The sequence below is a fragment of the Vicia villosa genome, unplaced genomic scaffold, assembly GCF_029867415.1.
Source record: "Vicia villosa cultivar HV-30 ecotype Madison, WI unplaced genomic scaffold, Vvil1.0 ctg.001470F_1_1_1, whole genome shotgun sequence".
NCBI classification, from domain to species: domain Eukaryota; kingdom Viridiplantae; phylum Streptophyta; class Magnoliopsida; order Fabales; family Fabaceae; genus Vicia; species Vicia villosa.
Window position 1 is genome coordinate 121372 of NW_026705628.1, and position 22504 is coordinate 143875.

The 22504-nt window shown below is 34.5% G+C and overlaps 1 protein-coding gene across 1 annotated transcript; it reads left to right on the forward strand.

Annotated features, from left to right (window-relative positions):
• The first annotated feature begins 19727 nt into the window (after positions 1 to 19727).
• On the forward strand, positions 19728 to 22501 carry LOC131635363 (protein COBRA-like). The gene is made up of 6 exons (XM_058905977.1): positions 19728 to 20014; positions 20183 to 20262; positions 20685 to 21141; positions 21243 to 21399; positions 21528 to 21805; positions 21896 to 22501. Exons 1-6 carry the CDS (start codon positions 19921 to 19923, stop codon positions 22180 to 22182), a joined length of 1353 nt encoding a protein of 450 aa, XP_058761960.1. The 5' UTR covers positions 19728 to 19920; the 3' UTR covers positions 22183 to 22501.
• Positions 22502 to 22504: the final 3 nt, after the last annotated feature.

Consider the following 22504-nt stretch of genomic DNA (forward strand, 5'->3'; position numbering starts at 1 on the left):
TCAAATGTCTCTTAGTCTCTCGTATTTTAAGATGTATCCAGAGCCTACTGAGAGACAACCCTTCACCGTAATTTACCTGGTTGATGCACTGTCTTCTGGTGAGAAATTTTTGGCAAACCGTGTCATAACTCCGATTTGCCTTCTATACACTGACGTGACTCATTCTAGTATTAGCTTTCGAAATTCTCCGGTCACCATCGCACTGTCGTCGTTGTCACTACTATTTTTGGGGATCTTCTAACAAACTAACCCTACCGCGAGAAGCGCCTCCTCCGATCCGGTCGATCCCGATGATTTTTTCACCGCCCCACTTGCCACCGTGCAACTGTCCAGACCCGGTCTCAGATTTTATTTTCCACTCACTGAAAACTCTGATCCAATTCAACAGAGCCTTTTTCACCTAGTTTGCGTGATAGTCTCTCTTTTCAAATACTCATGGGTACTCCTCAGAACTTTACGCCAAACTACTATGATTTCCTCAGGTGGTATCAGAATTATCAGAACTCAGATTCTACTACTTCGATTGCACACACTAGTAATTCATCTGTTTGCCTCTCTCAATCATCTTCTCTTGGACTTTGGGTCCTTGATTTTGATGCGTATGATCATGTTACTAGTAATAAAAATCTTTTACCTTCCCTCTCTACCTCTAGTTTCTTACCTATTATAACTTCTGCCAATGGTTCTCGAACTCGGTTTGAAGAGATTGATACTATTTAAATTATACCTTCTCTCTTTATTACTTTTGTTCTCTTTGCACTTAATTATCCATTTAATTTATGTTGGGTCATTCGTTTAACTTGTTCTCTTGATTATACTATCACCTTCACTAATAGTAATATTACCCTGCAGGATCAGAGTTAGGGACAGATGATTGGCGTCAGATGTGAGTAGGCCTTTATTAACTCTCAGTGTCATCTCAGACATGCTCAGCCAAAGATTCTTCACTCACTACCCATGCTCAGTTAAGTCATCCTAGTTTTTCCAAACTACATAAGTTGGTGCAAAGTTTATCAAGGTATCTAATTTACATTGTGAGTTATGTCAGTTAGAGAAACACACTCGTAGTCAATTTCCCAATCGAGTCAATAAACGAGCTTTGTCCCCTTTTACTTTAGTTCACTCTGATGTTTGAGTCTCTCGCGTACTATCTCTACTCTTGAGTCTAGGTATTTTGTCACCTTTATTGATAATTTTTCACATTCCACATGATTATTTTTAATTAAAAATATATCTGAATTATTTTCTATTTTTGAACAATTTTATAAAAAAAAATAAAAACTCAGTTTGGTATGTCCAGCAATGGTGTTCTCCACCAAACACCTTGCCCTCATACACCTTAAAAAACGAGGTAGTCGGAAGCAAAAATAGGCCTCTTGTAGTAACCACTCGGACCCTACTTCTCCATGGTAAGGTCCCACTTTGATTTTGGGAGGATGTTGTGCTCATGACATGTTACCTTATAAATCGCACGCCCTTATATGTCCTTAATAAAAAAATCCCTCATTCAATCTTTTTTCCACACTTTCCCTTTTACCCAATTCCTCCTCTAGTCTTCGGGTCTACACTTTTTATACACAATTTCTCTCATGGACTTGATGAACTATTAGCTCGATCACCAAAGTATGTCTTTCTTGGTTATCATCGATCCCAAAAGGCTATCATTTCTATTCACATACTCTACAATGATACCTCGTATCGACCGATGTTACCTTCTTCGAGTTTGTTCCATATTTTGAATCCAACAAAGTAACTCTGAAAGAAAGTACTCCAAAACCTCTTCCAGAAGTCACATATGACATTGTCCCCAGCCATTCTAGGGAACCTGGTTGACTAGATACCCCTACGATTGATCCCTAACTTTTTGTCCACTTCAAACATATCAGCGTCGTCAACCAACAACTGTCTTACCTGTTCCTAAGGTCGTACCCGTGTCTAAGGTCATTTCATACTCTCCTCCAATGCTTTCACCATCACCGGATCAGATCTTACAACCTGAGTTTGATCTTATGACTGCCCTTCAAAAAGATATATGTCAAACAAGAAATCTTTCTCCATATTATATTGATTTATGATATCATCGTCTTTCCTCTTTGTAATATACTTGTTTGTCTTTTTTATCTTCTATTTCTATTCCTAAAATTTCAGGTGAAGCATTATCTCACCCTGAGTGGAGGCACGCAATGATTGATGAAATGTGTACTCTTCAAAGCAGTGGTACCTAGGAATTGGTTCCTCTACCCCATGGGAAATATTTAGTAGATTGCAGTTCACTTTATATAATGAAAGTTTATCCAGATGATAATATTAACAGATTTAAAGCTCGCCCAGTATCCAAAGGATATACTCAGATTTTTGGGTTGGATTATAGTGATACCTGCTCGCTTGTAGCCAATATGGCATATGTTAGACTTCTTCTAGCCATTGCATCCATTTGACATTGTCCTTTTCATCAACTTGACATCAAAAATTCATTTTTACATGGTGATCTTGAAAAGGAAACATATATGAAGCAACCACTAGGGTTTGTTGCTCATAGGGAGTCATCAAATATGGTTTTAGGCTTCATAGGTCTCTTTACGGTCTTAAGCAATCTCCGAGAGCTTGGTTCCTCATATTTAGCACTATAGCATAACAATTTGGTATGGTCCGCAGTGAATCTGACCATTCTGACTTTTATCGTCACTTAGCCCAAGGGTGTATTTATCTTATTCTGTATGTAAATGATATTTTCATAACTAGTAGTGATCAGCAGGGAATACTCCAGTTGAAACAACATCTCTCAAATCAACTTCAGACAAAATATCTTGGTAAACTCTACTATTTCTTGGGTATTGAGGTAGCCCAATCTAAATATGGTTTGGTGATTTCTCATTAGAAATATGATATGGATATTTTAGAAGAAGCATGTATATTGAATGTTAAACCAACTGATTCTCATATGGATCAAAGTGTCAAACTCATACCCAATCAGGGGGAGCCTCTATCTGACTGAGGAAGGTATAGGAGATTGGTTGAAAAATTGAATCATCTCATAGACACTCATCCGAACATTTCTTTTGCAGTTAGTGTTGTAAGCAATTCTTAAATTCTCCTTGCCAAGAACATATGGATGTTGTTGTCGGGATTCTGAGATACATTAAATGTACTCTAGGAAAATGTCTCATGTATGAAGATAAAGGACATACTCAAATAGTTGGATATGTTAGAACAAGATTGATAATCTATGTTCAGAATCTAGTTTTGATGATAACAAGCATATATTTTGCGAGTAACAATTTTATTACTAATGGTTTCATTTAGTGTGCAGATACTATGTTATAAATCTTATACAGGATTCATCAAAAAAAGAATACATCAACTACATCCAGAAGATCAACGAAGCTAAACATCATTCATCAGATGTTCTGATCCAGAACACATCCAAAGACAGCAGATAAAGAAGCAAACAAGCAAAGATGGAAACCAATCTTATTTAGAAAGAGCATGCAACATCAGAAGATCATGTAAGTATGAGGTTCAGAAGTTCTGAAGTTACAAGTTCTGAAGACTACGATACAGTGACATATAACATACAAACATCAGTTGAGGTCATATACAAGCCAATGAAGAATCTACAGCTCAGCGTACAAATTGAGTAAAGTATAAAGAGCTTAGAATCTAAGGGAGAGCTGTTAGAAACATCATCACGTGCAATACGGTTACAACATTTAAAAGGAACAACTCCCAAGGTTGAAAGAAGAAGCAAGCTACATGCAACACATTGAAGAAAGAAAAACCAGAATAGCACGCCAACTGACATCAGGATAAGGTTCTGTCATGGACACATGCAGCCAATCAATACGAAGCATTCAAATCCATACTCAACCAGATTGCAACGGCTACATCTCAACGGTAACCACTCACCAAGCTATAAATAGAACAAATCTTGAAACTTGAAAAACATGGAGTGACCACAGTATATGAAATTCATCCATCTTGCACTAAGTAAAGAATCAATCTATCCAGAATGGAGAGTGAGTGATCATCCATCCCTTGAATGGATCCAGAGAGAAAAAGGCAATATCCAGTAAGGATCATCCATGGAGATAAGAAGAAAGTGTGCAACCAAAGACATATTTTGCACAAAAGAAGAAGAAAGAATCAGCAGAATACATCTATGTATTTATAGATGAAGCAGCTGAGCATGTACATCAAACTGCATAAATATGAAGACATGCATCAGAAGATACAAGAGGCAACACATACTCTGTATGTGATAAGCAACAGTGTTGAAATGTACTTATCATATGCTTGTACCTTACAAAAGAGAGAAAATGTGTGAGAAAGCTAACACACATTAGAAGATACACAAGAGTCAACGCATAATGTGTATGTGATCAATCCACAGTGTTGTTATACACTAAACACATGCCTGTGTGAAGATGGAAATGGAGGGCATGAACGTGAAAGCTGACAAGCTATTTCAATTTCTCCGTTAGAGGCAACATACATTATGTGTATAATGATTAAATTTTGAAATATACATCATATGCCTACCATGAAGAAACTCTCATAGGATGAAGAAGTTGAACCTGCATGCTTTGCTGAATGCTCCATCAAAGAAGATGAAGATATCCAAAAATACTTGATCAAGCATTAATGGATCATGTTGAAAAGCAGAGGAATCTGAATACACTAAGTTATTGCTCGTCGAGTGTGTCATGTTTACCGATGTTAATCACTATGGTATCAACTATAAATAGCTACATGATCAACATTCAAGAAGAAGATGAAGATCTATTCAAAGAAGCAATCAAGATGAGAGCTGATGCTCCATATTTGCTTAAGAATATCAATGAAGAAGAAGCAATCAAGTTGAGAGCTGATGCTCTTTATCTGCTTTCAGAAGATGAAGAACTCATCCAGAAGTTCAAGAATAGAAGACTACAAGACTATGTATTATCATTGTAATTAATTGTAAAACACATAGAGTTGTTGCTCGAAGTGTGTTATCGCTTAGGACTCTTATGTAAAAATGTTTAGGCTCCAAAAGTGACTTCTAGTCAGTGAGTCATAAACATACGTATTGAGAATAGGAGACTATCTGCTTGAATAAGAAGCACATATGTAAATCTCCAGAAGATGCCTTGAGCGACCATTTAAGGTCAGAAGCTTGAGAAGAAAATTGGTTGCGGTCATTATGGAAATCTCTTGGAGACCATGTCAGGAGTTCAGGAGTCAATGGATGTTATATCTCGTGGAGATCACTGAACAAGCCATTGTAGTCAGTCACAGGTAGCTGTGCAGGGAGTTAGTCACAACATGTTGGTTGTGCAGGGTTAGTCACAGTGGGTAGGCCGTGTAGGGTTCCTGGGTCAATGGACGTTATATCTCGCGGAGATCACTGAACGGGTCATTGTCCAGATGGTTAGTCACAACAGTTGGCTGTGCAGGATGGTTAGTCACGACGGAGGAACGTGCAGTTGTAATCATGATTTGGTTATAGTGGATTAAGACCTTTTTTGAGAGGCAAATCACCTGAAGAAGGTGGACTGGAGGTATCCTTAGTTAGAAGGTGAACCACGATAAAAATGAATGTGTCTTTTACTTTCTGCACATGTCATTTTAACCTAGAACTTTCAAGATTTAATCTACAGAACTGTACTGAGCAAGTCAGAAGTTCTGATATCCTTTAGAAGTTACAATGAACATCGTATTGGTTATGTAGTTCTACATCTTCATGCTTCCGCAACATCAAAGAATAATCCAGTAGATGATTAAAAGAAAGAAAAGATGTTAAAGAAAAAGAAAGAGAATTTTAATTGATAAAGAACACAATTCAAACCCCCCCTTTCTTGTGTTTTTCTCCACCTTCAATTGGTATCAGAGCATGGCTCTGTATTGATCTCCAGATCAAACAGTTAAAGTGTAGAGAGATCCAAAAGGATAAAAACACACTGAGTTGAAATCAAAGTCAAATTCAAACAATCAGTATAATCAGAAGATGTCAAGGCGAAGATCTCAAGACTCTGAACGTATCACCTACTTATCAGAAGGAGCTTTGAAAATCTACAAAAGAATATTCTACAAGGCTCAAGACATCAGAATGAAGAATATGTGCTAAATGAAAATATTCAAAGATAAATAAGTGTAGCTGTCTCGAGATAAGAGATCATCTCAGAATCATCAGCACCAATCAGAGGAAGAAGATAAGAAAGAACAAAATCGCAAAAATGAAGACTCTGTTGCAAGGAAAGGCAGAACATCTGCTCAAATAAAGACATTCAAAATTATGAAGAGCAAAACTAACTCAAGCCAGAATGATCAAATCTATTCAGTTAAGATCAAGTCAAGAAAGACACTTCAAGACAAAGATCAGAAGAAGAAAAAGACTGAACCTCTTCATCAGAAGATACTCAAGCTCAGACAAAGATTTATCACTCAAAACGGTCAGATCTTTCTAAAACTCTCTGCTTTATAATTTTACTAAATGAGTTTGTTGATTATGTATATAGATTTCTTCTGTATATTTAGCTTAATTACTGCCTACTCTACTATCTGTCACATTATCCATGCATGTGATGCATCCATGCTTTTAACATTAATTACTACATTCCATTCATATTTATTAGCTGTCTCTAAAATCAATCTCTGTGCTCTTAGCGTATCTACTCCTACATGCTCACAAATATATCATCATAAATGGCTAACACCTCATTATCATTTTCCCTCTTACCAAAATGCTTGATATAAGTTGTCCTCATCAAATTTGTCTTGAAAAGAAAGTTAATTAGATATGTTGTTTTGCTAAAACACCTAAATGTTATAGACAAGATTGAGAATGTTGAAGATCTCTTAAGTTTATCAGAAGTTCTGATCTCACATAATCTCTAGAAAACAGGGCATAAAAGGATTAGCTGTTTTTTTTAAAGGTGTCTGAAGCTTTCAGTATTTATGAGTTTTTAAAACCTCTGGCGATTAAATTCTAACCTTTGGTGTTTGATACACGCAAAACACTTGGATTCTGAATACGTGTTCAAATGTTTCTCTAAACGACAAAGTCGGTGTAGCTCTTAGTCCTATGTCCTAGGTATCTGTTCCAAATATGTTCGTACCACGCTATCTCCTCCCAACTGTCAGGACCATCAATTGCGAATAATTATTAGGTTTAACTAGTGGTTCTTTTTTTTTTCCAAAACTTTCTCTACCGTTATTTATACTTCCTAATCTACTGTTAGCCTTCATCTCTTCACTAGTTCTTCTCAATCCAATACACTTCCTTCTCAAACCCATCTCATACTCCTCTTCAACCGACTTCCTTCTTCAAAATGGATGTCCAACCTAGCCTCACCATTCTCAAAGAAAAGTTCATAGGTTTGGCTGCAATTAATCAGCATCTGGCAGAACTTCTTGTAGCTCAAGGCTGGTACAAGTATGTTGTTCTTCTTTGCGGACCCGTCTTTACAAATCTAGTAAAGACCCTCTAGGTAAATGCATCCATCAGTGATGATCACCTATATCTGTAAACATTCTTGGCATTCCTCTTATCATCACAGAAGAAGTCATTGCTGATTTAATCGGTTTTGAGCCAAATCCCTCTGCCCTGGACTTAAAAGAGTTGGATCGTTGGAATACCTCAAACTATTTGAATAGAGAGGTGACTCAGGTTTTTAACAATGCCGAGTTTCTGACTCCCTTCAGACATTCTCTTTTTAGGTTTGTTCTGACCAACCTGACTCCCAGAGGAAGCTTCCTACATCTTGTATTATGCAAGGATAGATTTCTGATTCATCGGCTCGAAAACAGCCGTCCTCTAAATCTTCCGGCAATCATTTTCTGCCATCTCAGGGATTCCCTCATAGCCTTCGGGTGTGGTCAAAGTGCCCACATTCCTTATGGAAGGATTCTCTCTGTATTACTCGAATCTGCTGATATCATTACAATTCGCGATGCACAATCTCCAAAAAATGATAACCTTTTAATTTCAGAAGACTGTGTGGCTTTTTATGTCTAGATGTAATCATTTTTATAATAAAATTTGTCTTTATTATGTCTACCTGTGTTTGAAGCATTATCCTCATTCTAATTTAAACTGAAAAAAATTTAAGCAGAAAATAATATATATATATATATATATATATATATATATATATATATATATATATATATATATATATATATATATATAAGAATCCATTAAACTGAGCTCAAACATGTTCTGATATGCTGGTCATTATATCCTCTGAAAATTATTGAACAAAATAAACTCTGACATAGCTTAAGTGAATTTAAAAATTATCTATATTAAGAACTCGTGGCAAAAGCAATTTGTATTCTAAGCATTATTCCTGTCAGAATTTCTAAAGAAAGACTTATGCACTGACAAAGTGCTATCTTCTGAAAGAAATAGGCAAAATTAGAAAATTACTCAGAAGCCAGTAAAATACTTTCCTTTCAAATATACATCTCAGGGGGAGAAAATTGTTAGAACTCGGGAGTGGCTGAATCTGAAACAAATAGGATTACTTAATTCAGGGGGAGCCATAAATCAGAAAGTAATTCATAGGGGTACCTAGCTCAGGGGGAGAGTATTTATCTCAGGGGGAGAAAAAGAAAAAAGAAAAGTTTAGATTTTGATAAATCGATTGCTTAATTGAACAGAGAAATTATTTCTAAGTCTGATCCTACCATCTTAACCGCTTTTTGATTATGACAAAAAGGGGGAGAAAGAATAGTACATTTTGATGAAAATTAAAGTTGCTTGATTGAACATGAAAAATGAGATGAAGTTTACTTGCTTAATTATTATCCTCTCATAAAATTGTTCCATCAAAATACATGGTTTTTATTGTAACACCCCTTTTCTAACCCCAAATATATACATATATATCATCTTACAGAGTAATCATGCATAAGTAAAAGGGCGTCACATGTTATTTTCAACACAATGAAAACCTAAAACAAACATCCTACATTCTTAATATGCAAAGATCATATTGTAACACAAATGTAAATTTCATGCTTTCATACATTATGCATAAACGCTTGCGGAAAACAATTGAATTGCTATTAAAAGTTTCAATGAATATATCTCATACTATATTCATCTACCAAATTTAAATTAACATTTAAATCCACATACTAGTTTGAAATCCACAATCTTGGCCATATAGCCTTAAACAACATATCCGAGATCTCAAACAAATACATCTGAATATCCAACAAAACATAGGAAATAGCAATATCCAAACATAAGCAAAAGTCTAAAGAAAATCCCCCCAAGTGTTACATGATCAGAGCATATGACTCGCTACCTAATCCAATAACAAACTCAGGAGCTCCTCGGCTAAATCCTCGGACAAGTTACTACTCGTCGGAACCTGCATGTTACCAACGAAGGATAACATTCAAACAGAAGGGTGAGAATTCAACTTCTTATAGAAAACATAATAATGGGAAATGCAACATAAACAAGCTTACATTTTCACAATTCATCACTCTTCATAAAAACATGCTTTTATAACCATACATCAAAGTTAACATGTTTCATCATTAAATCACCAAGTTCCATCATTCAAGTAATTATATCTAATTACTAATTCAACAATTATATTCCACTAAGGAAATGCCATCAAGTATACAACTATCACATAAAATCCATATTATGCATCACTCATCACATAATCAATCCAAGTCAATCATATTGCAAAATCACACAAAACATAATTCACACCGACACGTGCGACTCAAGTGTGACTCTATGCAATATGCATGTGGATCCCATCCGTTATCATTTCCGGTCATGCCGATTGTCTTTCCTCTATAGACTAGATAACCACCTCAAAAGCCTCATTCCGCGTTAAGCTTTCAAATCTCATTCGGTGTTAGATTTGGGACAAGTAAATAATCTTCGCGAGATTACCCAACATTGCCACTTTCAAAGACTCATGCTTGTGTACGTGTGCAACAAAACAAGACTCATGCATTTAAGACGATCTCTCTATCTCTTAAACTACACAATCACATCTTACAAATTTGCACAACATTACACAACATGACATTCAATCCAATCTCAAACATCAATTAGCATTTAGCAATCAATCACACAACTCATGACATTAACATCTCATAAGGTATTCATGAACATTAATCATAAACAACTCATCCATAACATACATTCATAATTACATGTTATTCCCAATTAACATCATAATTAAATTAAAAAAATACTAACCACCCTACTCTATCATATAGAAAATCTCATGAGCTTCCTAACGCTTCGAACGACGCATAAAACGGAGTTACGGATCAAAAGTTATGACATTTCAAAGTTTGGAAAAAGTTTTGTAAAACAGGGTCCGCTCAGCGAAGGGGTCCAGAAGCGAACTACAAACAAGGTCCGCTTAGCGGAGCACTAGAGACCCGATACAGAAGTGAAATGCAAAGCAAGGTCCGCTTAGCGGAGGCGCGATTTTGCAGAAATTCAGTAACAGTATCAGACCTGCATAATCCCCCTCCCTTCACCCATAACTCATTCCAAATGTCAATTAACATCAAATACAACCAGTATTCATCATTAATGAACCACATATATCATTAAAATCATGCTTAATCACACAAATCCATAGAAGTTAGCACAAACCCTACATTTCTAGGTTTTTATGAAATTATAAAGATGAAGAGATAATTACAACAAAACACATTACCCAATCATATAGTCTATAAGAACTTGGATTCAAACCCTTACCTCTATTCAAACTCCTCCAATCTTCAAGAATTCTACTTCCTCTTTTACTTTCTCCTCTTCTCTTCTCTATGCCTCTTTTCTCTTCTCTACTCTTCTTTCTATCTTTCTATCTAATTTAGGTTATGACACAAAGTTCTCTCCTAATTCTCATTATTCCATTGGGTTTAACCCACCCAATACTCTTTCTCACTCAACTAAGCCCATTTAACTAATTTCTAATAAAATTCTACCATTTAATTAGCTAAATAACATATTACTACTCAAATTAAATAATTATCACTCAAATAATAATTAAATAAACACACAAACAATACCAATTATCAAATAATCTTAATTAAATAAAATCTCATAAAAATAGAGTGTTACATTTGTCATCATCAAAAAGAGGGGAGATTGTTAGAACAAGATTGAGAATCTATGTTCAGAATCTAGTTTTGATGATAACAAACATATATTTTGTGAGTGTGGACCTCCGATTTTTTTTTATACCGGGCCATACCTCTGATCTGTAGAGATACGTGAACTGACTCTTTTTTGTCGCTTAATGCTTTCGCATTTTTGAAAATTCACAGAGTCGCCACCGACCTTTTATTTTATCCAATTAAGGAAAGGTTTATAAAAGAAACAGAAAAAAGACCTTTAAGAAATTCTGGGTAAGGGGGTAGGTTATACAAAGGGAAGGTGTTAGCACCCTTTGTATCCATGGTTATCCATGGGCTCTTAAGTTTGCTTAGCTCACTTGTTTTTCGATGACTTTTCAATTGCTCTGAAATTGCTCATATGTGGTTTCAAATACCTTTGTAATTTGAATTTTGTAATGATCCGTGTGTGGATGTATACAAAATGCTTGTTTATCTTTCGAAAGATGTTTTGAAAAGAACGTTAACTTTGTAATAACCCGTGTTTGGATGTATACAAAGTATTGTCTTTTTTTGAAAGTTTTGAAAAATCAACAGTGTATGAGAATTTTGTTTGTTTTGATTTGAGCAAGCAAACTAGGAGGTCTACCCTGAGTTGTAAGGTCTTTATCCTGTTTCCTTTAAAAATCTATCCTTTCACCGGATATAAAAGCAAGGTTCGATTTTGTACTCAAAATAGTAGAATTTGACTTTGATTTTGAAAGAATGAAAAGGATTACCTGAAGAGGTGCAAGTGTGATTGTGATTGGATTCAGATATTTATCTTTGAAGTTAGTGATCTAACGGTTCAATTTTATCTTTGACATACACGCAGTTTATATGTATGCTGGAAAGTAAAATGCGGAAATGTAAAGTGCGGAAAGTAAATCTACGCTATTACATCGATTATGCAGGAAATGTAAACTAGCCTATTTACATGAATTTGACATCCTATACATTTATCTAGGAATTTTAAATTGCAAGAAAAATAAAAGGCATGTTTTTGGATTTTTTATGATTTATTTTAATTATAATTAATGCATGATTAATTAAATTAAAATGAAGAAAAAGATGAAAATTGATTTAAACCTAGAAATTAAGTTTAAAATATGTACAAAATATTTGTCAATTAATTTTAAAACAAAACTAATTTTTTTGGAATTTTTGAAATTGATTGGAAATTGATTTAAGTTAATTAAAACATAATTATGCAAATAATTATATAAATAATTAAAACTTAAAAAGAAAATTATTCAAAATATGTACAAAATTAGCTTATAATATATAAACAATATTTAACATGAAGAACAATTTTTTATGATTTTTTTGATTGGTTAGAATAATTAAAAAGCAAATATATAAATATATACTAATTAATTATGCAAAATATTGAAATTTTGAAGAAAAATAAAATATTTTTATTTCAGAAAATAATATATTATTTTAGAAGTCTAAAAATATTTTTTGTGTATTTTTTGGATTTTTAAAACTATTTTAAATTAATTTAACAAAGAAATTAAAATAAAATAGAAAATAAAATAGAAAATAAAAAGGATACTGATCCTGTGTGGAAATCAATGAAGGAGTATGGTGTGGTGAGAGATCTGGCACGTTGGATCTGACTGGAAGTGAATCAGAGGGCTCAGATTTTGAGGAGCATGACAAAAGCATGGACAGCGCAACACAGGATCCAAGAATTTGAATAAAAGCTGGCGCGCGCATTTTGGCCAACCAGAGCCTGCCACGCCTTCATCTTCTTCCTCTCTCCGTTGCTATAGGCTCTGCAACTGTAGGTAAAGCCTTTAGTGACGGTTTTCGTCCGTAGCTACAAGACCTGCACATGTCAAAATTTCATACAAGCAATATAAATTACTTAGGAGACCATGGTTAAGCTTAAAATCGTCCCCTGAGTTCAAATATGTCATTGGTTTCTTCTAATTTTGCCTAAATCAGAGGATCCCAAATTTTAGCTTAAGAACCCTAAAATGGTATCTTCGTGTGTAAGCATCTAAAACTTAATTAAAGCTCCAGAAATGATCTACACACCACACCAAGTTCAAATATATGTCTACATCGTGTTAGATATGCTTGGGTTATGAGACACAAGTCAGTTTTAGTTTGGATGAATCGAGACCTGTATAGCTCGATTCAGTGATGTTTAGGACTTGCAATTGATTGGAATAGTTTCAGTGAAGCTCAGAGATGATGTTTGAATGCTTAGTTTGTATTGAAATGGACTGAAATTAAAAACTCGAATTTGAATTTTCTTTGAATTTTTTTCAAGTGATTACAAGTGTATATGAGCAAGGCTTTGTTTCTGATTCGTGTCGTCTTATTACTGAAGTGCTATAGCCTATTTATAAGCATTAGAGTGCTTAGAAACTAAGCCAAAAGCATTGATGAGTTTTTTTGGAATCTTGACTTTTTCAACATTGGTAGCTTTGCCTTTAAGCCACCATGGCTTGATTTTCTTCTTCTCCTCTGCTGTACTTTGCTTTGGGACAGAGTTGAATGAGTCATGCTTGGAATACAAGCTATTCTTTATCCATTTCATTTTCTTTTTTTAATTTTAATCTTAAAATAAGATAAAATTATGCCAAAAATGGATAAAAAATGATGTGGGCTTAGTCTTGGTCGTGGGAGGCCCATATCATCATGGAAATGATGTTTGAATGCTGAAAACCTGGCCCCATTTGGAAAAAATACATTTTTGAGCAATGTTGATTTCATGCATTTTCCCAAAATTTAGCCAACTTCAACAAGGTGTAAATCCTTCAATTTTTGTCATATGAAGGAGATCTTGCACTTTTTAGAAACCTCAAAGAGTCCTCTAACCAATGTCTTTGGTCTCATGTCAAAATGATTTTTGAAGCTCCTTGTGTGTCCTTTTGAAAAAAGTGTCTTTTTGTTGACTTTGAAAATGACCTGTAATGTCTTTGATCATATTTTTCAAATGGTGAATCCAATGACCATGGGATCAATGGCATTTGAAAGATAATTGAATTTCCTTCAAAACAAGCTTTGGTTTGAATTTTTTGGATGAAGGATGAGAGAGTTATGATCAGTCAAAGTTGAGTTGACTTTTCAGGCAAAAACCCTAATTTTGAATCTTAGGGTTTTGTTGATTTTTGATCTTTCCTTGATGAATTATGATCATCCAATGATCAAATGATGAATCCTTTGACAAAATATGGATTTTGACAAAAAATTTCATTTTTGACTGTCTGTTGACTTTTTGGTCAAACGGGTCGTCTGTTGACTGTTTGAGCTGCTGACGGTGCGTCTGAGTGAATTGAAGTTTGAAAATTTGTATGATGGTAATTTGAGATATATGGATGTGTATGAAATCCATTTGAGCTCTCAAAAACTTGTTGCTCCTGTAAAAACAAGAAAAACCCTGATTAGGGACTGTTTGTGTAGGAGACAGTTAAGCGTACCTGATTTTTGTGCAGTGTTGAGTCTCTGCTAATCGCGTGATATTCAGAGGACTTCTAGAACAAAAATCTTGGAATTTTGAATTGTGAAAGATTGATTTGATTGATGGTACAAAACACTGAGAATTGTACTGCCAGCAGTTTGGCTGTCAACTGACTGTCCAGGTATTGACGTAGCAGTTAGAGTGAAAAATCAACAGTCAAAGTTAATTTTCTTTTTTGTTGTTTTTGTTTTATGTGAAAAATGAAAGTTTATTTACATGACTTGTTAAAAAAAACATAGACATAATAAATAACTAATATTTACGGTATGCGGGCAAAATTACCGATAATAACCCTGAAAATCATTTAATGCACAGAAATAGGAATATTTGACTGGCAGAAAACACACAAAATATTATCTTAGTAATTAAGCAATATTATGACAAATAGTACAACATTTAATACTGACAGTACAAATATCACATACTATATTGAACAGTACGACGAATAAACGGTACATTTAAGAAATAAGAAATACGGCAAATTTTAAGAATGACGATTGATAACCCATGCTATGAATAATAACATGTAGATGATTGGGAGTGCAACCATTGCAGGTCCACACTCTTCAGGACTATGCAGGCAGAAGAAAGTCATGATCACCGTAGCAATGGTGATGACTGTAAGAAACAGTGTCTCTATCCACTTTGCCATTCTTGTCAGGGAAGAAGAGAAAATAGATATGAGATAGGAATTTGAAAGATGAGTTGGAATTTGATGTGAGATTTTATGGAAGAAAATGAGAGGTATTTATAGAATGGAAAGAAGGAAAGAGACGTTGGGGAATGATGTGATTCCGTACAAAAGGAAAATTTGAGTGGAAGTAAGATTTGAAAGAAAGTGTATGATAGTGTTGGAAAAAAGAGAGATTTGATTTTTGAAAAAGAGATTTGAAAAGATTTTTGCAAATATTGGAATATAGTACAAAAACTAGCGGGAAACAAAAGATAATAATAATCTACTTGTTACCAGTACAGTCTGAGTTTCCTGATTCTGCGCCTGCAAAAAGATTTAACTCTGTACCAATTGTGTCAGTACTATTTATCTGTAAATAAATAAATAGCATGTGTGAAGTAATAAACAGTATTTGGTGTTTGCGTAAGAATAAATTCAACTGCAAGCCAAATTACTGTATAAGAAAAATTCTAAAAACTAAGTATTTCATATGTCAGGATATTTGTTGAAATAAAAATCCATGATTATATGAGACTCTTAATTTTCAGATTGGAGTTTTCTTGAAAAATATGTGGGCAAATTTTGGGGTATAACAGTTGCCCCTATTCAATCTTCTTAAACCTGAAGAGATTGTCTGAAATCTGAAGGTAGAAGATGATTGAATATTTAGATGCCCTGAAAATTTGCACTTACCTTGATCAGAAGAGATGTTGGAAGTTGCATTTGAATGTCGTCTGCGAAATGTTGTTGGCAGATTGGAACATTACCTGAGATGGGCTTTCAGATGCCTCCTGGTAAATGGGTTGAGGTTTGTTCATCAGAATGAATCCATTGATTATATCTTGATGAAGGATTTGAAAGCCTTTGTGTTGACTGTTTCGGAACCGTCCAAGGTTACCGCTTTAAGTCTTGGAAGATAATCGTTACGGAACTTGTCCAAAATTTTTCCGCTTTAGATTTTGAAAGTTGATCATTGTGGAACCGTCTGAGGTATCGCTTTAGATCTGCAACGTTAGATCGTTCTGGAACCGTCTGAGGTATCGCTTTAGATCTGTGATGCTAGATCGTTCTTGAACCGTCTGAGGTATCGCTTTAGATCTGCCATATTAGATCGTTTTGGAACCTTCTGAGGTATCGCTTTAGATCTGCAACGTTAGATCGTTCTGGAACCGTCTGAGGTATCGCTTTAGATCTGTGATGCTAGATCGTTCTGGAACCGTCTGAGGTATCGCTTTAGATCTGCAATGTTAGATCGTTCTGGAACCGTCTGAGGTATCGCTTTAGATCTGCAATGTTAGATCATTCTGGAACCGTCTGAGGTATCAACTTTAGATCAACAATGTTAATATGCTAGTGGGAGATTGTTGGAGTAAGCCCTAATAGCCAATCAATATTGACTTAATATGCTTTTGTATCATGACCTTGATATATATTGTTTGTGAATGTATATACTTAGTAGGAATTGTATTTATTATGTTATTTGTATATGATATAATAAAGTCCTTAAAATAGTTAGTTTATTAATGACCTATTAAGTGTGAACTTAATCGTGAGACCTCATTAAACATAAGGACGTTATTCTTAAAGTATCCGTAGTCAAGCCTTACTATCAACTAGGACAATAGTAATGCACAAAGACTATTATGTGAGTAGACTGACGACCGTATCTCACGGGTCATGGATATGAGATATCAAGTCTTCACATAGGTATAAATATTAGGAGTAATATTTATAGTGGATTGACCTACCATGAAAATACTACATAATTTGTTATGTAAGTGTCACAAGTTATTCTCATAGTGATAGTGGTGTATACCACCCTTCGACCTAAAACCACTATGGATCCTAGATGTGGAGTCAAGTATTTTATTGGCAATCAAACATTGTCCGCAATAGGATGGTCATAAATATGGTTGATGGGTACTTTACAAATCATGCTGAGGAACAAGAGTGACCTAAATAGGATTTCCCCCTCCTACATATACGAGAGTAATATCTATGGGCCCCTTGATAGAGTATGACTGTAAAATGCATGGCCGTGCTGAAATAAGTCGATATCAGATATTGGGCTTATATGTTGTTATCAAGTATTCTCGGGGATCAAGGAATAAAATATTGGACTATACAAGGGTGACACATTCTATGCCTTTATATATATATATATATATATATATATATATATATATATATATATATATATATATATATATATATATAAAAGGGAAAAGGGTAATTATACACATAATCATTATCACAGAAAGGTTATGTCAGATCACACGACATTCTCGTCACTTGAGTAGCAGTGATGTGTTGCTAGATATCGCTCACTATTTATAATGTTAAATAGGTGATTAAATATTATTGCCAACGTTACGAAAACCTACAGGGTCACACGCATATAGTGGAATGGGTGAATAAATTAAATATAATATAATTTAATTATGTGTTTATAGTATTTAAATGATTTAATATATTAACACAAACAATTTATTTTATTAAATATGATTTAGTCAAATGAGAATTGACACTTGATTAAATTAAATATAATTTGATTTAATTAATATTTTATTTAATTAAAAGAGTTTAATTAAATTGAAATAATATTTATTTAACTAAATAGTTTAATTAAATAAGATTAGACTTATTTTGGAAAAGCAAAAAATAAGAGCATTACGGTTTTAGAAGCTCTATATAAATAGAGGAGCTATTTTCCATAACAAAAAGTAATTGCCAATTTTCTCAGAGCAAGAATGGTTAGCACCACGCTTTAAGAGGTAAATCTTGAATCCTTATTGGTGTTTAGTTTGTGATTAATGATTTAATCAAGATCCGTTCATTGGGATTATTATGCTAAGAGGACAAAAAAATTTTAAAAACCCCTCTTACAATCTTAACAAGTTCGACCATCACTGTTCATTATCTTTCGGAGCGCGTCATGCGGCAGTTCGACTACAGACGATACCTCGCCACCCTTATGTTTCTGCTGCTATCGTTATTACCCGTTGACAGATAGATGAGGTCTTTGCATACTTTGAGCATCACATGGTTCTTGATGAGACTCAAGCGGCCAGATTAGAGAGAGACTAAAGCTGCATCGACGAGTACATCACTTGGTACTTCACGATGTCACACCCAGACATGATCCCCACGGCAGCGAGATCACCACCCAGACTAACCCATAAGGAGATTTTGCAGACTCATCAGTCTCAGTTGGACCATACTGACGATGGCGCGAGCAAGCATTACCGATGGTTTCTTCCCTGAGGGGTCTGATCACAAGCGTATACTGGATAGTATCATTAGGGTGGCATATGGCGCATTTTTGTACCGTCAAAATCGTGTCAGGACAGGTGGAGCACTTGACGATAGAGGCAGAGTAGCCAACAGACGACGTGGTGGACGCAAAGGCGGAGCCAACGACAAAGGAGTGGAGGAAGATGTTGTCTGACACACATAGTAGTGATGTCTATGATTTTATTGATGTCCGCATTTTGATTACATTTATGTAATTTATTTTGATTATGTATTTGACACTATTTGAATGATTTATAAGAGGTGTTTTTTTGGTGTACTGTATTCCATTGCCTTTAAATTGCACTACTTTGATGTTCCATTTTTGTTAAAAATATTGGAGTTTAGGAGTGAAATGTAGTTGATTTGAAAATATAACATAAAGTTTCGTATGTACATCTACATAACATTTTGTTTTTAACACGTTCCGTAGATACATCTACGGAAGATTCACTGAACTGAATTAATTTGAATTTCCCAAACGTTCATTATGTTTTTTAATGTTTCTGTAGATGTACCTACGGAAAAAACCAATTTTTGTTAAAAAAAGATACTCCCGAATGTGTATCTACGGAAGTAAGCAGGGAGCATAATTGAAATTTCGCCAAATAGATAAGAATATCAAGGAGTGTAATGAGATATCCTCTTAATTTTTTTTATTTTATTTTCTATTTATTTAGATTTGTTTTTTTTCTTTAGACTTATTTTGCAATTTAAAATAATATTTAACTTACTCTTTAAAAGAAATGCAGGCACTGAAAAATAATTATAATAAATGACTCACTAACAACTCCAATGATTAAAATAAAAACACAATTATTTTATTTATTTATTTATCAAAACATTATTTGATGTCCCATTCATGTTAACCAATAATGCAATAAACCCTTGTCACTTGTCAATTCAATTCAAACAGAATTAAATAATTCAAGACATACAACTGTTATTAAAAATACAATTTCTTTATGAAACCAAACATAAAAATTTAAAATTGCAAGAACAAAAAGCATTTATTTCCTTCAAAAAATGAATAAAAATTGAGCACCGACAGATATATGAAAGAGATATTTTTCAATTCAACAATAAGCCAGCAGGACCCACACACACTCACCTGTTTGTCTTTTATCATTCACAGCTTCTCCTCTGTCGGTCTCATTCATTTTCCCATAATACCCCCAAACACTTTCCAAATCACACATGATAAAAACAGTTATTACATTCAACTTGATGATTATAGTAACTTCATCACAAAACCAACACTCTCTCTCTTTTCCATTCTGGTGCAGATCTTGAACTTCAACTTCAACTTGAGCTTACTTGTCTCTTTCAATCACAAAATCTGCACCAACAAATGGACTCATTCTGGTTATCTACCGTTGGATCTCGTGCTGGATTTGTAGCTTTACTGTTTATGCTATTCTCTTGCTCAACTTTCACTTCCACAGGTTTTTTTTTCTTTCTAGTTCTCATTTTACATTATGTAGGTTAAATTTACTTCAATATTGTTTGATTCAGTTGAGAAACTATGTAGTTAGTGTATAGAGTAATGTTTTTTGTTGAAAGATTGGTTTGGATTTTAGTGATGATTTGGAAGTGTTTTTGTTGATTTGCAGAAGCTTATGATCCGTTAGATCCAAATGGGAATATTACACTCAAATGGGATATCATTAGTTGGACTGCTGATGGTTATGTTGTAAGTGTTTAGAACTTTCTTAATTTGTGGTAAAGTATAAGGAAAAATATTCAACACTATGTTATATGATTTGTGATTTGGATGCTTTTATGGAATGTTTAAGAATTATGTAAAATACTGATTGAGTTTACCTGTTAATTACTGTTATGAAGTTCCACTTTGGATTTGATATGGTCTTACAAGCTGGGTTTGTGAGGATGAATTAGCTTTAACCTAAATTTTAAGATGGTATCAAAGTCTATCTGAAATTTGTTGGTTTACCTGTTGTCGGGTTACTCAGGTCATGCTTCAGATGTCTAATTTTGGGCGTGACATTGTATGACATATGACGTGAAAATGAAATATTGTTTGTTTTTGTTTCTGAACATTTTGGCTAATATATACATGCCTATTATTCTGAACATATTGCTTGTGATTCATAGGCTGTTGTTACGATGTACAACTTTCAACAATATCGCCATATTCAAGATCCGGGATGGACATTAGGGTGGACATGGGCTAAAAAGGAAGTAATTTGGAACATGATGGGAAGCCAAACAACAGAACAAGGAGATTGTTCGAAATTCAAAGCAGGAATTCCGCATTGTTGTAAGAAGGATCCGACCGTAGTTGATTTGTTACCAGGAACACCTTACAACCAACAGATTGCAAATTGTTGCAAAGGTGGTGTCTTGAATTCATGGGCTCAGGATCCAAGCAATGCAGTAAGTTCTTTTCAGGTCAGTGTCGGTTCTGCCGGAACAACTAATAAAACAGTTAAGCTTCCAAGAAATTTCACCCTCCGAGCTCCTGGTCCTGGTTATACTTGCGGTCCTGCAAAAATCGTCAAACCAACTCAGTTTATTACCAGTGACAAGAGGAGAGTCACACAAGCCTTGAGTAAGTTATTTATGCCTTGTACATTATTCAGAAGAGTTACTTACGAGTATGGAAACCCAATTTGAGGTTCTCTTTAACATGTCATGTATATTCTATTGCAGTGACATGGAATGTTACCTGCACTTATTCTCAGTTCTTGGCTCAAAAGACACCAACTTGTTGTGTTTCGCTCTCATCCTTCTACAACGACACAATAGTAGACTGCCCAACCTGCACCTGTGGCTGCCAAAACAAAACACAACCTGACAGTTGTGTAAAGTAAGTCTCCAATTTATATTTCGATTTCTCTTGTACTAGTTCTTCAAAGAATGTTTCATAGAGGATTTTGTCATCATTTTCCCCACTCATGATTTTTTTCTTTCTTTCTTTCTGAATTTTTGTTACAGTCGAAACTCTCCGCATTTATCGTCAGTTGTATCAGCATCAGGAAAACCTTTAAATACACCTCTAGTCCAATGCACAAGTCACATGTGTCCGATTCGAGTGCATTGGCATGTGAAGCTAAATTATAAAGAGTACTGGCGGATCAAGATCACAATTACAAATTTCAATTACAGAATGAACTACTCACAATGGAATCTTGTGGTGCAGCATCCCAATTTTGATAATCTTACTCAGCTTTTCAGCTTTAAGTACAAGTCCCTAAATCCCTATGAGGGCTTAAGTAAGTTCTATACTCTCATAAGCCTTTAAAGACTATGTTACAGGGACGAAAAACATATTTCTAATGTTGTTTTTCGATGTGGTTTTACAGATGATACTGGTATGCTTTGGGGAGTGAAATTCTACAACGATTTTCTCTCATCCGCTGGATCATTAGGTAATGTGCAATCAGAAATCTTATTCAGAAAGGACAAATCAACATTCACATTCGATAAGGGATGGGCCTTTCCTCGAAGAATTTATTTCAACGGTGATAATTGTGTTATGCCTCCTCCAGATGCTTATCCTTGGTCACCGAACGCATCTTCAAAACTAGTTTTCTCTTTACTTACTACACTCGTAGCCACTTTAGCTTCTTTGTTAGTCTTATTGAGTTGATCATAGAGAGTTTTTCTCTATAGAGACGTAAACGCGCCATATACAATTCCAATCTGCATCAAATTATTAAAGACGATCAATGTCAACTCCATTGCGGAAAGTGCACAAGAAGCTGCCATTGATGCAATAAAAAGAAATGCAGATGGATGAATAGTTGCCACAAGAATTCATTCCTTTTATTTATTTTAAGGGTTGGTTTTTTTTTACCTTCATTTATGTAACATATTTTTGTATCTTTTGTATTGTATAACTATTTTAAGTTACTTGTTTGGATATGATTATTTTTTCCTATTAGAGAATATCAAAATTCCATGTTGCATAT